Raw genomic sequence first — 15,702 nt, forward strand, 5'->3', positions numbered from 1 at the left:
CATAGCTGCAGCACATGAGATTCTGGGTTTATCCGAAGAGGAGATGGATGTTAATAGAAAGGGAAACGATGCTTTGGGGCTAAAAACATTCCGTGAGGGAAAGAAGAAAATAAATGTTTTTTTTCCCTAAGATTTTTATTTAGGAAACAGTGCTAAGCAAAACATTTCTAAGCCAGGAACAAACATATTTAGGGCCTCAGGGATAAAATGTAAAGGGCGTTTTCTGGTAGAACTTCAGCTCACATTGTCTTCGAAATGGTCATTCTAGGTCCAGAGGTTCTCAGACAACTGTCCCCCTCCCCTGGACTTTTGGCAGCATCTGTAGACATGCTTGTTACAGCAAGGCTGGGGGTGCTGTTGGCATCTAGTTGTCGTACCGTATGCAGAACAGACCCCTCACAACAAAGAGCCCCTGGCCCAAAATGGCAGCAGCACCACTAGTGAGAAGCGGCGCTCTAACCCATCCTCGGCAGGAGACAGAACTCCCCTCTGGCCCCGGGCGGCGTCCAGTGGCAGACTCTGAAAGAATGAATGTCTCCTGACTCCCATACCACGTCTTTGTTCCACCCAGGCCTATCCGGTGTCTGCGTCCACATGCAGAGAGGGCCTGTGTGGACGTGGGTGTGGGATGTGGGTTTGTCCGTTGTGGAAGGTGGGCGAGGAGGGGCTTGTTGTTGTGCAGATGGAAACGAGTGTGCTCACTGTCCCCCAGGGAATTGCTTACTGCAGCGGGCGGCTGAAGCAGGGAATGAGGCAGCGGCTCTTTTCCTGGCAACCAGTGGTGCCCAGGTCAATCACAGGAACAAGTGGGTAAGTGTGCCGGGGTGGCCAGGGGAGCAGGGTGGGTCTATGCAAGAAAGGCAGCACTGGTTGTGTGGGAAGAAATAGCTTCTTTTTCAGTTTTTGTCTGATCATACATGTACTTGGTTAGAAAACCAGGGTGAAATGGATGTTTCGTCCCCAGATACTGGTCGGTTGATTCATTCAGCAACCAATCCCTAAGCATTTGTGGAATACCGGGTCCTGACCTGGATGCTGCGGACATCTAGGTCTGCTGGAGACTGCCAGGCTCGTACACACAAACTACCGTCATAGAATCTCCATTTTTAATAATACTTTGGTTTACAGAATCTTTCCTGTGCGGGTGCTTATTTAGTCTGGGTCTCAGGCTCACAAGGTAGACTGCACAGTGTTCTGGTCAAAGCATGGCCTTGGGGTAAGACTTCCCATTTCTCACCCTGCCCTGTCTGATCTTAAGCAAGTTACTGACCCTTTGTGAGCTTCGGTTTCCTTCTTTGCAAAATGGGATTCACATTGATTTCATCAGGTGTGGATTAGGGAAAAGGAAAGGGCGCATGTAAGTGCTTGTTAGCATAATGGGTTAGGACATCGGGTGCTATGTGATGTTATTTTCACTGCTATTTTCATATAGGGAGGCTGTGCTTGTCTCTAAGGTCACGTTTACTTTGCATTGCACCTTTGTGCTCAGAGCTTTGAGGATGTTGGTTCTTTTAATTCTCAGAGTGGGCCTGGAAGGAACATTCTCGACATGTCCAAATCCCTCCTTTCGGGGCAAAGAACGGGGAGGCTCTGAGAGGTTAAGTGGCTCACCAGTGACGGAGCCAGCATTAAGACTCAGGTCTAGGATGGAAGGTTGCACATTCTCTTAACAGCGCCGGGCAAGGCAGTACACACCGTAAGCTTGTGCATGAGACACACTGAAGTGTCTTGGAAGCTCAGGGGAGATGGCAACACCATCCTCTTCCACCATTCAGTGTGCTCACCTTTCTGCACCTAAAACCGTGCACGGCCTGCTCTCGAGCTGAGCAGCAGCATGTCCCTGAGTGCACTGGTGGCTTCCTCGACTTTGCTTCGACCGTTGTGTGGGTCTGTCTGTGTCTGTCTCCTCCGGCATCATCAGTTTTGCCCACTGTTCATTTCTCATGGTATGGAGCTCACACTGTCTGCCAGCCGTTCCTTCGCTTATACCCTTCCTAACAAAACGGGGAGAACCCTAAGATGCACCTCAAGAGACCCGATTTGAAGGCAAGTAAGAGCGACACTGGAGAAGGGCCTGGAATGCTGGTTGAGTTCTTTGGACTTTATCCTGTGGGAAGAGAAGATCCATGTGAAGGGTTTTGAGTAGACAAGCGGTCCTGGGAAGCTGGCCCAGTGGGTGCACCGTTGAGGTCAAGGCCGGGGCTGGTGGGAGTCACCTGGACTGGTAGCGAGGAGTACTGACCTTGGATACTGAATTTGGACCTACAGGGATAGGCTTCAGAGGGTTTGTGGAATTATACTTGTACCAGCTGGGGCTCTGAGAAGCAGGGTCAAGAGGGGGTGGAATGGCCAGATGCAGCCATGAAGAGAACGAGAATTGCCAGGAGGAGGAACTGCTGCATAGCGAATTTGACTTTGTGACTGTTGAGCAGAGATGTCGGATGGAGGCCTGGGCGTGACAGTCCTGTGCTTGCAGACTCTGGTGGGGTCATAGGGGCCAGTGAGCATTCCCAGTGCGAATGTGGAGGGGAGGGGGCTGGAGCAGAAGATGGTCCCACAGAGGAGGACACTGTTGTGAGGCCCTCCACACCGGGACACAGGTCCATGGGGAAGGGTGTGTTTGTGGGGGGCGGGGGGCTGAGTCCCGTGACTCAAGGACACAGGACACTGAGTGAGGCCCTCCACACTGCAACACAGGTCGATGGGGAAGGGTGTGTTGGTGGGGGGCGGGGGGCTGAGTCCTGTGACACAAGGACACAGCAGTGGGAGGTCCACGTACAGTACCTGAGCCCGTAAAACTGGGTGGTGGCAACAGAAACATGTTAGTTAGAAACACGGAGAATGCAGAAACCCAGCTGAGAGTTAAAAGTGAAAATTTCTTTTTAGGGAAGAGGAAGTGTGTTTCACAAGGAGCCTTGTTGAGTCTTTGACTCTAGAGGGATGAGGTATAGCTTCCATAAGAATAAGGAGCAGGGCAGTGTGTTCGATTGGATTCCTTCCGCTTGGGTGGAAAGATGCGGTGTGTGTCTGTGTACCTGTCCTTCTGTGACTCTTCTGTCCGTGGAAGGACGCAGGAATCTGGTACCACGGTTTCCTGGGCAGGGATTTGGGTGTGGGCACAGGGCAGGGAGGAAACTTGTCACTGTATGTTCTTGTGCCTCTTGAATAGTGAATCGAGTATGTGGAATACCAGGTTAAAATGTTTTTAATTTTAAAAAGTGGTGGAAGGAGGACTTGATCCGAGTTCAAGATGGGGCTGATGTGAGCCGGTCAGAGAGACCAGTGGGGGTGGGAGGGGCGCGGTGGCCCCACCGTTAGCCCTGTCCCCGCGGGGCCGCAGTTGAGGCCCTGCCAGTCTCCCTGGGGCTTCCTTCTGTGGCACGTCGAGGTTGTTTAGTAAAAACTGCTGGAAGGGTGGTTAGGAAGGTTCTTGGACACGTAGAAGAGGAGGGGCCAGGGTGTTTGGAGGGCACTTGGGCAGACATTAAATAAATGGAGGCTGATCGTACAGGGAAGGGAGGGACAGACCCGCAGGTGTGGACGCCTCATGGTCAGCTGGTGACAGGATAAACCAAGGGCTGCAACTGCCCCCGGGGACCCGGGATTCAACACACAGGCTGTCGTTAGCGCCCTCCTGAACGTGCTCTGAGGTGGGCCGTTTGCTTCTGTTCAGGGAGAAACACCGTTGCACACAGCCTGTCGGTATGGCCTGGCCAACCTTACCGCAGAGCTCCTGCAGCAAGGTGCCAACCCGAACCTGCAGACAGACGAAGCTCCGCCTTTGCCGAAGGAGGCCGCGTCTGTGACCAGCTCCGTGGACAGTGTCTATCTGCAGACACCGCTGCACATGGCCATTGCCTATAATCATCCGGATGTGGTGTCTGTCATCCTGGAGCAGAAAGGTGGGTGGCTGGGAACTGCTCCTCACCGTGACCTTTGAAGAGTAGTTCTGAGTCATTGACAGTATAGTAGTTCTGAGTAGTTACAGAGTCGATGTTCCTTCCATTGGGGAATTTTCTTGCCCCCAAATCCTTCCAGGTCAAGCTAGGTAAGCATGTAGTCTGGCTCCTGACCACTGTTTCCCTGTATTAGGATGGGCCTGCCCACTCCACCTGTTAGGTTTTGGTTTTAGAACCGGTGACGACTACTCTCTCATGTTGGGTGTTTTCCCAAAGTTCTGCCTCAGCGTGAGCAGTTTCCGAGGACCCTGCAGCCCTAGGTACTGCTCAGGCCAGCTGGTCTGTCACCTGCCTCAGCCTCCCCGGCAGGTGAACCATGGGAGGAGCAGGAAGGAAGACCAAGGGCAGCCCCTGCCCGTGGGAGGCCCACTTCCCTCAGAAAGTCCTCCTCGGGTTTTCCTCTTTCCTGTCCTGGAACTTGTTTTCCTCTTGCCCCATCCTTGTGAAGGTCAGCATGTTCAGCCTTGTGCTTGTGGAAGGAAGCGAGATTTTAGGTAGAGTGCACCTTTCTCTGGGTCCTCACGGGAGTGGTAAGATGGTAGGAAGGCAGTACCAGGCCATGGTTTTGACTCTCGTAAGCAGTCAGGTAATCGTTATGTGTTTCAGTAGTGGGTTTGTTTTCCTTTTGTGAAGATTCACTATTTTAAGCTTTAAAAACTCTTCTGTTTTTCCCATAAGCTTTGCTCCAAAATACCAGGTTTCTGGGCTTCCACCCCCGACAAGATTTATGAACTCTCTTTGTATAGAGGTGATTGTATTGTAGCCAGTCTGTTAGTCGGAAACTAGCTCTTATGCTCTTGGATACTTTAAACATGGTCCATGGGATGGTGAAATCAAGTGTTTGTTAACTTTAAAAATTTTAGCTAATGCTCTTCATGCCACCAACAACTTGCAAATCATTCCGGACTTCAGCCTCAAGGATTCCCGAGACCAGACGGTGCTGGGCCTGGCATTATGGACTGGTAAGGGGGTGCCTGAGGCTACCGGCGTCTGCAGACAGACCTGCATAGGAAGGGTGGAGGAGAGGGGAGGGAGGGAGGCATGGAGGGGCTGGGCTCATCATTGGGTTTGGGTTAAGCCTGTAATACCCTGTGGAAACTGCTGGCTTTGAGAAGTCGAGAAGGGGTGTGTGTTGCAGTAAGATGTTGAGCACGTGGGGCAGTCAGGGCCTGTTTGTGTCCCAGGCATGCACACGATCGCAGCCCAGCTGCTGGGCTCCGGGGCCTGCATCAACGACGCCATGTCGGACGGGCAGACCTTGCTGCACATGGCCATGCAGCGGCAGGACAGCAAGAGCGCGCTCTTCCTCCTGGAGCACCAGGCAGACATAAACGTCCGGTAGGCCGGAGCAGCACTCTCCGCCGCAGTACCAGCTCCCGTTTCACTGAGACTTGCGGGGTGGTGGAGGGGAACCCTTCAGGAGCAGGCCACAGTACCGCCCAGAGCTCATTGGAAGAACAGTCCAGAAGCCATTGTTGAGAGAGGGATTTCATGCATAACGAAGAACATTCCAACAAATGAGCTGTCAGAAAGCCTCAGGGGAGAAATACAGACTGAAGTTTCTGTTATTTCTGTATTTTCAGAGGAATTTATCTCCAGTGTCAGGTGACCCTGACTGACTGAGGTGAAAGACGTGTTTTGTCAAGTAGGCAGCCGTGATGGCATTTTATTGAGATGCTCTTGGAAGCAGCTGGATGCCCGAGAGGTGTCACTGTGCTGGGGTATTGGTCCCCTACCTTCTGGGTGTACTAGGATGGCACAGCTATATTTTTTAAAAAGGCAGAAGGGACAGATGCTCTTGACAGGTTAAATTGCTCTGAAAGAATATTGATCAACGTGAGTCGTGTGGGTTCTGGCCTCTGGGATGTCCAGAGGGCGCGCATTATCGTTTGGCTCCAGCTACAAACGTTGGTTTTGGTGTGCGTGTCCTCGCAGGACTCAGGACGGGGAGACAGCCCTTCAGCTGGCCATCAGAAACCAGCTTCCACTCGTAGTGGATGCCATATGCACCCGGGGAGCGGATATGTCCGTGCCGGATGAGAAGGGGAACCCCCCACTGTGGCTCGCCTTGGCAAACAGTCTGGAGGACATCGCCTCTACCCTGGTGAGATGAGCAGAGCTTCCGCCTCTGGTTACACGTGGGGGTGTTTCGTGTCCAAGACTGATTCAGTGCCTGCCTGGCAGGGAGCAGGAGATCTGCCAAGCAGCCAATTGGGTCAAGGATGAGTGGTGGAAAGTCCTGTTAAAGAAACTTGCAGTTCAGCGTAACCTTGGCCAACACTTTCTTGTAGACTGTCTTTGCCAAAACTACCAAGAAGCCAGAGAGCTGAGGTGCCTCCTCGGGAATCCTTGGATGTGGGCTGCCCTCACTAATCTTACCGTAGTGATAAGTCCCCAGATCTCTGGTTTGTCTCCCTTACTCAGAAGACAGGCCCAGGAAGTCCTCATTCAGGTTTCTGAAATGTGACAGTAGTGCATTTTCCAGCTGGGGGTCTCACCCAGTTGTGCTGAGATTACCTGTGAGTTCCAGGTGTGTCGCTGAGGCCAGGGGAGTGTGTGTGTTTTCTCTCCCTCCTGGGACACAGCTCCCGAGGGCGATGATAAACTTGTCTTTCTGTCTTTCTTGTATTTCCCAAACCCGTCCCACAGGACCTGGCACAAAGCACATTTTAATCTGCGTTTGTACAGATTAAAAGAATTAGCAGTTAATTTCAACTGTATCTCACCTGAAAGAAATGAATCTAATGGTGTACTCAGAGCTCAGTGATAAAATGTTCGACTTTGCTGGGCAGTGTTTGGGAGTAAACTGTGTTTTCTGCAGGTCAGACATGGTTGTGATGCCACGTGCTGGGGCCCGGGGCCCAGTGGGTGCCTGCAGACACTCCTGCACAGGGCCATTGATGAGAACAATGAATCGACCGCCTGCTTCCTCATTCGCAGGTCTGAGAACCCCAGGTGTCTCCTCGTGTCTTATTCAGCTGTAGTCTTGGCGTGCCTTGGCTGGTCTGATGTCCCCGGTTAAGGCACTTGACCCACCTCTGAGGAGGAGGGCTTGGGTGCCCATATCACAGAGTCTAGAAGCTGAGCCAGCTTCCTGCTCTGGAGGCCATAGAGGCTCCCAAGAGTCCAGTCAGACCAGTTCACACCATGCAGCCAGGAGGCTGGGGTGGAGGAAACCAGATGGCCCCTATGGGACACCCCCCCCCCCAAAGGTGCATGAGTCCACAGCACACTTGGAGTGCAGCGTGCCTGGGAGGAACTTTTAGAGCAGTGGTATGCAGATTATAAGTGCATACAGATCCCTTGGGGAACTTTGAAGAGTTCTGGTGCCCAGGCTGCCCTAAGACCAAAGAAGAATTGATGAGAGTGGGACCCAGACGTCAGTATTTGTGACCAAGACAGTAGTCCTGGCAGCAGCAGCTTTTTCGTTGGATGAGGCTGCTACTGTGCATTTATCAGCAGGTCTCTGGCTGGGTTGGAAGCCTGGCTCTTGAAGCCTACCTTTCATCTCCCTGTTGCTTTCAGTGGCTGCGACGTGAACAGTCCCAGGCAGCCCGGCCCTAATGGAGAAGGGGAGGAGGAGGCCAGAGATGGGCAGACCCCCTTGCATTTGGCAGCCTCCTGGGGGCTGGAAGAGACGGTCCAGTGTCTTCTGGAATTCGGTGCCAATGTAAACACACAGGTATGGAGAATTTCTCTTTCCAGGGAGATGGATGCTGGCCACAGAATTAGGGAAATCCCTTAACTGCCAGGGTCCTTGCAGACTCTCGGTCTTGGGCCTCGGCTTGGCTGTGAGTGGGGCTAAGGGACAGGCGGATGGAGTGACTTCTTCTGGGTCATACAGCCTGCCTAGTAAGTGTAAGGCTTTCAGGTGAAGACTCTCCCGCTTTGTGCCTCTGTCCTTTCTACAGTGGGAGGAACATTTTTCCAGCTTCTCTTTGCTTCTTACCTCCGTTGGTTATACCTTTCCATTGAGAGAGTTTGTGTCCTGGTCTCAAGCTGAGCACTGTGTCGAGAATGTTCCGGTAGCTCCGTGGGGCACCCCTGAGTTATGTTCCTTGGTGCTCTTCGGTGTCCTGGCCTGTGAGGACTGACGTAGGCTGCAGGGTGGGGAGTGGTCTCAGAGGTGAGGGTGACCGTACGTCTTCTAAACCAATTACGCTTGTGTCCCTGGGTCACCGGAGCGTGGGGGTGATGGCATTGGCTTCTGGTCTCCTCTGGGCTTGGCCTCTTTAAAAGCTGATTTCAAACACAGGGGGGCAGTATTGGTTCCCAGAACCAAATTTGATTTGATCCCCTTCCTATTTTTCCTGAGTTTCTCTTTTCATCTGGACACTGAAATTGTGCTTTGTCCCTGTAGGATGCAGAAGGAAGAGCACCTGTCCACGTGGCCATCAGCAACCAGCACAGCGTCATCATTCAGTTGCTGATCTCCCACCCCGATATCCATTTGAGCGTCCGCGACAGACAGGGGCTGACCCCTTTTGCCTGCGCCATGACTTACAAGAATAACCGGGCAGCTGAGGCCATCCTCAAGCGAGAGTCTGGGGCTGCCGAGCAGGTGAGGGACCCGCCCCCAACATTCTGCACGGGGCCCGAGCTCGGGGGAACCCGTTACGTGGAGACTAAACAGATGGCCTCAGCCAGACAGGTCTCCCAGCCATGAAGACATTTGTGTTGAAATTACTCTCCCCTTTCTTGAAGTCTGGCCATTCCAACGGACTCTCAGTGCCAGGTGAGACCTGGCTGTCCGTGTCAGCCACGCGGTGGTGCCACACACACAGGGAGGTTGGAGGTGGCCAGGCCCCAGGAGAGGAATTCTGTGGCATGCCCAAGTGGTGTCATCCTGTGCTCTTGCTTGGCCTCATTGCCTCGGTAACGAAGGTCTTCAGGAGATTTGAATTGGACAGGAGGAGCTTTTGGTGTGGAGTTGGGGCAGCTCTCCGGGGAGAAAGTTTCTGAGGGGTTGTCACTGTCCAGCGTAGCAGGCTCAGGCTTTCCTTCTCTGTGGTTCTTCCGCAGCTGCTCAGTGCGGCTGGTGAAGTGCTGCCCTGCGGTGCGGACTGGGCGGGCAGTGCCAGCCGCGGCTGGCCCGAGGCGGGGCTGGGGTCCCGTCCAGCCCGTAGAGCACTGCCAGGACCCAGGAGAGGCCGCTGATGACAGTGATGTGGAAACTCGGCCTCTGAACAAAACGAAATGCCGGCACGGGGGAGGACCGCCGCTTGGGCGCTCGGGCTACCCCGCGCCACTTTCGGCAGCGTGTGGGTGCTTTCGCATGCTGGTGAACGGTGGCCGCTCAGGCGTCCTCACGTACGAGTGGGACAGGCACCGTGGACCAGAGTCCTTTGCAGAGACGCCGCCTCGGACAGCAGCACGTGCTGTGCGTGTGCCCCGTGAGCGTGGCATGTTGCTGCCCCCTCACGCCGACACGATGGCTCTGGAAACTGCGGTTTCTCTGTGGTCTGGTTCGCGTGAGCAGAGCAGCGTCTGCAGCGCGCTGGACGCTCCCTCCGCCGTGGGTGTTGCTGTCCTGTAGCTCGATAAAGGAAGAAACGTGTGGAACTGCTCAGGGTCAGGCTGGTGTTGCAGCTGCGGTGGGAGGGTGCCGGTGCTCGTCCCGAGCTAGAGCAGGGGACTCCGCGGCTCGTCTTCGCCTGGACCTCCTTCCCCGAGCACCCCTTCCTTTTCCTGCCCTGCAGGGTGTCTCTTGCTCAGCTTTCCAAATCAGCTTCTGCTGCCGGAGGGTGCCAGGGCCACGCGTGCGTGCTCAGGTGCACACGTGCGGAGAGGGTCTGTTGCGGGGGCACGTGCAGTGTTGGTTCTTGGGAGGGAGCCTCCTGGACCCGAGGGGTTGGTGACGCCATCACCCCTGGCCCGTGCTCAAGGAGGCGCTCTTGCAAGGGGAGCCCTTGCTCCCTAACTAACGTTTGGGCTCCCACTTGTTGCCGTAGGTGGATAATAAGGGCCGGAATTTTCTGCACGTGGCAGTTCAGAACTCTGATATTGAGAGCGTCCTGTTCCTGATCAGCGTCCAGGCTAATGTGAATTCCAGAGTCCAGGATGCCTCCAAGCTGACCCCTTTGCACCTCGCCGTCCAAGCAGGCTCGGAGATTATTGTCCGCAACTTGGTAAGTGTCGCTGAGACATTGCATGTGACTGTGGACCCCGGGTCGTGCCGCATGCAGAAGCTCTCATCACAGGTGTTTTGCCAGGCTTTCTGAAAGGCCGGCATGAATTTGGGTTGCTAAGCCAGTGCCCTTGGGAAAGCAGCTATGTCTGTAGGCAGAGTGTCCTGAGAGCCCAGCAGGCAGCGAATGCAGCGAGTGCCGGGGTGAGGCCTTGAGGGAAAGGAGGATTCGGGGGCTGAGGCAGGCCCGGCCGTGAGGGAAGGGAGGCCCACGTCTGTGCCCGGCACCGGGCATGCGGCAGGTGCCCTCAGCCCGCTCCCACGTGTGTGCATTTGCGTGCTCTCTTTTTAATCAGTCTTCTTCTTTTTTAATTGAGCTATAATCAACATAGAACATTATATTAGTTTCCGGTGTACGTCACAGGGGTTCAGTATTTGTATATAGTGCAAAGTGATCACCACAATAAGTCTGGTTAACATCTGTCGCACAGAGTCACAAAAATTTTTTTCTTTGATGAGGACTTTTAAGATTTACTCTTAGCAACTTTCATATATGCAGTATGGTATTAACTGTGGTTCTCATGCTGTACGTTACAGCCCCAGGGCTTATGTATTTTATTTATTTATTTTTCTTTTTAAGATTTTATTTATTGAGAGAGAGAGCACAAGCAGGGGGAGCGGGAGGCAGAGGGAGAGGGAGAAGTAGGCTCCTCGCTGAGCAGGGAGCCCGAGGCGGGACTTAAGCCCAGAACCCCAGGACCATGACCTGAGCTGAAGGCAGATGCTTCACTGACTGAGCCACCCAGACGCCCAGGACTTAGTATTTCATAACTGAAAGTTTGTACCTTTTGACCCCCTTCACCCATTTCAACACCCCCACCCCATCTCTGGAAACCACCAGTCTGTTCTCTGTATCTATGAGTTTGGGTTTTTTGTCTGTTTTTTTAGATTCTGCATATAAGTGGGATCATATTGTATTTGTCTTTCTCTGTCTGACTTACTTCATGTAGCCTAATGCCCTCAGGTTCCATCCATTTTGTTATAAATGGCAGGATTCCATCCTCTTTGATGGCTGAGTCATATTCCATTGTGTATTTACACCACATTGTTATCCACTCATCAGTCGATGGACGCATGGGCTGCTTCCATGTCTTGGCTTTACTTGTAAATAATGCTGCAGTGGACAGGGAGCTGCAGATAGCTTTTCAGAATAGTGTTTTTTCCAGCAACACAGGCCGTGCACAGCTCTGGGGGTGGCCTGGGGGTGGGTGGGCTGTGGGAGGGGGTGGGGCTGCAGGCCCAGCCCTCGGTGACGGGCCGCTTATGCATCTGTGAGGACCCTAGCTGTGCAGCGTGAGGTGGGCGCACCTGTGAGGAGAAGGTGGGGTCCCAGACTCGGGAGGCGGCTCCCTCTCCTTTCTGTGGAGAACTCTCAAGGAGGCCAGAAGCAGGTCTAGATTATCAAAGTTAACGTGGTTGTTAAGGTGGATAAATACCCAGTAGTGAAATTACTGGATCATAGGGTAGTTCTATTTCTAATACTTTGAGGAACCTCCATACTGTTCTCCAGAGGGGCTGTACCAGCTTGCGTTCCCACCAGCGGTGCACGAGGTTCCCCTTTCTCCGCATCCTCCCAACACCTGCTGTTTCTTGTGTTGCTGATTTTAGCCATTCTGACAGGTGTGAGGTGGTATCTCATTGTGGTTTTGATTTGCATTTCCCTGATGATGAGTGATGTTGAGCATCTTTTTGTGTGTCTGTTGGCCATCTGGATGTCTTCCTTGGAGAAACGTCTGTCAGGTCCTTCTGCCTGTTTTTAAATCGTTTTATTTATTTGCTATTGAGTTGTAATGAGTTCTGTATGTATTTTGGATATTAGCCCCTTACCATATATATGATTTGCAAATATTTTCATTCAGTAGGTCATGCCTTTTCGTTTTGTTGATGATTTTGCTGTGCAGAAGCTTTTTAGTTTCTGGCCTGACTTGTTTGTTTTTGCTTTTGGAGTCAGATCCAAAAATCACCGCCAAGACTGATGTCAGGGAGCTTACCACCTCTCAATTCTCAAAACCACCCAGAGAGGTGTAGGAAAATTTTTACATTTTACAAAGGAGAAAATGTAAGCTCAGAAAGAACTTTTCCCCCAAGATTATGAGGAAGTCAGTAGTGTGCCTGGGATTTTAGCCATTTCTGTTCGACTGCAAAGCCTGCCTTTTCCAGCGTGACATAATGCCACGCAGGCCAGGGAACGGTCTGAGCAAGGGTGTGGAGACTAGAAAGTGCATGGGGTGCTCTCACTAGAAAGGTTTGGTTGACATTTGGGGAGAGTGTAGGAGATGTGGTTGGAGGGGCAGGTAGGGACCAGGTTGTAGGGTGTGACACTGCAGACCAAGAACTGTGAGCAGCCTTTATCCTTTTGGTGAGGAGAAGCCAAGCAAGTGTTTGAGCTGAGAGCACATCCAGGGCGAAGGCTTCATGTCACCTGGCCGGCTGCTGTCCCATCAGCCCCAGTACATGCTGCACAACTAGCCAGTGGGGCACTCGACTGGTGCTTGGTGCCCTACCTTCTTTTATTTTTTTCCTTTTTTAAATTAGCAAGCTCTGTGCCCAGTGTGGGGCTTGAGCTCACAGCCCCGAAATCAAGAGTCACGTGCTCTACCAACTAGAGCCAGCTGGGCACCCCTATCCCATTTTTGTTTTTGAAAAAGGCTTCTTCGAAAACCTTTATGACTTGTTATGTGTTAGAGCTGAGAGAGCATTTACCTCTGTGGTGGGGTGTGAGGGCGTTTTCCGTGAGCTGGGTTGGAGAATGGTTGGCGGGGGGTCAGACTGGGTGTGGGGACCAGCCACGGGGGCAGAGGTGGGCCTCAGAGTAGCAGGCAGTCAGGCCATGTGTCCATCCGTCTGAGAGCCTCGACAGGTTAGAGGGTCATGATCAAGAGTCCCACGCACCACCGACTGAGCCAGCCAGGTGCCCCTCCTGTATTACTTCAAGGTCCCTTCAAGGTCGTGGTGCTGCCTCCCTGACCTCACAGGTGGTGGGAGTCCCTGGAAACAGCTGATCAAACTGTGGCCGTGCAGCCTCACGTTGGAGCCTGTTCGCCTCGGAAAAGTGCCTTTGCCCAGACCTACCCCCCTCTCCCCAGTTAACCAACCTGATGTTAGCTGTGAACCCCAGCACATGCATGCAGCACTTGTGGCCACGGATGCCCCTCTCTGTCCTCCTGGACCTGTGCATGCTCTCACTGGGCGCCCAGAGGTCTGGGGAGGCTGGGACTGGGAAGGCAGGGTCCGAACCAGAGCCGCTCAGCAGGGCCTTGGTCTCCCAGAGGCAGTGTCCGCACACGCAGAGGCCAGGGTGGCCTCAGGCCGCGGGGGGAGCACCGTGGGCTCTGGCTGCAGACTGGAACCCTGTCAGAAAAGGAATGAGTGGCAGGATATTGTCAAAAGGTCCTTCCTGCTTTTGATTCTGTAATTCTTTGGGTTAATTTCTTAGTTTTAAAAAGTAATATAGGAGGGGCACCTGGCTGGCTCAGTCAGTGGTGTGTGGGACTCTTGATCTCGAGGTCGTGAGTTCAAGCCCCATGTTTGGTGTGGAGATTACTTAAAAATAGAATCTTAATAGCAACAAAAAATAATATAAACATAGTATATGCTTATTGGGGAAAAACGTAAAGCATGTAAGGATAATGAAGCAGGTCGTGTCTCCCTTTTATCCCCGACTCCTTGGAGTTTGGTATATGTGCTTTTACACACCTTCAGAGTGTGCGTGCGTGCATCTCTCTCTCTCTCTCTCTCTGCTGACGGGATCATACTGTCCTACTGTCTTCGAACTGGCCTTTTTTTTACTTACTCTATCACAGACATCCTTCCGTGTTTAACCATAAATCTTTATCATCTTAATGGCTACCTATTATATTGTTCAGACATCCTGTAATTTTCATAACTGAACCCTTCTTGTGATCTCATTTTGCTACTGTAAGCAGTGGACACCCTTATGCAGTATGGTGAATGTCACTGTCATCCTGTGTAGTTTATATCCAGAAGGCTTAGATGTAGAGTTTCTGTGTCCTAAGGAATGGCTTCTTCACATACTGATAATTGCCGCTTTCCGCTTGGGACGGGTTTGGCTGGCTTATGTCTCCCCAGGAGCGTGTGCGAGGCCCCTGTGCTCCCAGTGGTGCCAGCCAGGCGGATGTGCGTCTGGAGATGGGCAGCCTTGGCCCCCGTGAGTGGGGCCTTCGCTGGTTGTGGTGGAGAGGCTGCTCATGTAATCAGCTTCCACAGCTTCTTGCAGGAGCCAAAGTGAATGAGTTAACGAAGCATCGCCAGACTGCCCTCCATCTTGCTGCCCAGCAGGACCTGCCCACCATCTGCTCCGTCCTCCTGGAGAACGCAGTGGACTTCGCTGCTCTGGATGAGAATGGAAATAATGGTAGTCGCCAGTCATCCCCCTGTGCCCCATGCTGAGTGCCCTCAGTAGTGCCCCCAGTCTGGAGGTGGAGGTGTGTGACACCCTGATCCTCCCCGCCCCCCCTCCCCGGGGTGGGCTAGTTACAGCAGCAGAGCTGTAGCAGGGAGAGCTCTGGGCTGGGCGTCTGCCCTCCCACGGACCATTCCTGGGCAGCTTTCTGTCTGCACGGTAACCCTAGAGCCCTAAAGCGGTTTGCGGTAAAACCGTGAAGTCTCAGCTCTGGGTGATTGTGGAAGCAGAAAGCACAGTCTTACGAGGCTGTATGCACAGCTCCGTCCTGGGGGTGGTGAAGACTGGAAGGGATGGCTGTGTGAGTAGACAGGGGCTGCTCCAGCCTCGTCCCGTTCCAGGGGAGGTTTGTGAGCCGTCCATATTTCCTGTGTGGGCTCCTGGGCTTGCACAGTAAGAGGGTTTACTCTCCAGCTCTTCATCTTGCTGTCATGCACGGGCGGCTCAACAACATCCGGGTCCTCCTGACCGAGTGCACTGTGGACGCTGAAGCCTTTAATCTACGGTGAGTATGTGTGGTCTGGAGCAGAGGCCTGGGCTCCACGTCTCCTGGCCTGCCCCTCACAGCTGCGGTCACTGTGCCTTGCAGGGGTCCCCGGTCCACGCTGTAGAACTAACTGGCCACAAGAAACAACAGATGTTGGAGAGGTTGTGGAGAAAGGGGAACCCTCTTACACTGTTGGTGGGAATGCAAGTTGGTGCAACCACTTTGGAAAACAGTGTGGAGGTGCCTCAGAAAATTAAGAATAGAGCTACCCTATGACCCAGCAACTGCACTACTTGGTATTTACCCCAAAGACACAGATGTAGTGAAAAGAAGGGCCATATGCACCCCAATGTTCATAGCAGCAATGTCCGCAATAGCCAAACTGTGGAAAGAGCCGAGATGCCCTTCAACAGACGAATGGATAAAGAAGATGTGGTCCATATATACAATGGAATATTACTGAGCCATCAGAAAGGATGAATACCCAACTTTTACATCAACATGGATGGGACTGGAGGGGATTATGCTAAGTGAAATAAGTCAAGCAGAGAAAGTCAATTATCATATGGTTTCACTTATTTGTGGAACATAAGGAATAGCATGGAGGAGAAGGAAGGGAAAAATGAACAGGGGGGACATCGGAGGG

General features: G+C 52.8%; 1 protein-coding gene across 2 annotated transcripts in view; it reads left to right on the forward strand.

Annotated features, from left to right (window-relative positions):
- The window catches only part of ANKFY1 (ankyrin repeat and FYVE domain containing 1), a 60,982-nt gene that overhangs the window by 39,436 nt on the left and 5,844 nt on the right, over window positions 1–15,702 (forward strand). For both annotated transcript variants that reach the window (XR_014140675.1, XM_081805930.1), the window contains exons 10-20: window positions 713–810; window positions 3,674–3,902; window positions 4,823–4,921; window positions 5,144–5,297; window positions 5,895–6,063; window positions 6,781–6,899; window positions 7,485–7,641; window positions 8,320–8,520; window positions 9,911–10,087; window positions 14,374–14,521; window positions 14,984–15,074. Coding sequence is in view for 1 of the 2 variants with exons in the window: in XM_081805930.1 (XP_081662056.1) it covers window positions 713–810; window positions 3,674–3,902; window positions 4,823–4,921; window positions 5,144–5,297; window positions 5,895–6,063; window positions 6,781–6,899; window positions 7,485–7,641; window positions 8,320–8,520; window positions 9,911–10,087; window positions 14,374–14,521; window positions 14,984–15,074 (1,642 nt within the window). In the remaining variant the exon portion in view is untranslated. The remainder of the gene's footprint in view (window positions 1–712; window positions 811–3,673; window positions 3,903–4,822; window positions 4,922–5,143; window positions 5,298–5,894; window positions 6,064–6,780; window positions 6,900–7,484; window positions 7,642–8,319; window positions 8,521–9,910; window positions 10,088–14,373; window positions 14,522–14,983; window positions 15,075–15,702) is intronic.

This window comes from Leptonychotes weddellii, chromosome 15, assembly GCF_054177405.1.
Source record: "Leptonychotes weddellii isolate Sample4059 chromosome 15, ASM5417740v2, whole genome shotgun sequence".
Taxonomy (NCBI): Eukaryota; Metazoa; Chordata; class Mammalia; order Carnivora; family Phocidae; genus Leptonychotes; species Leptonychotes weddellii.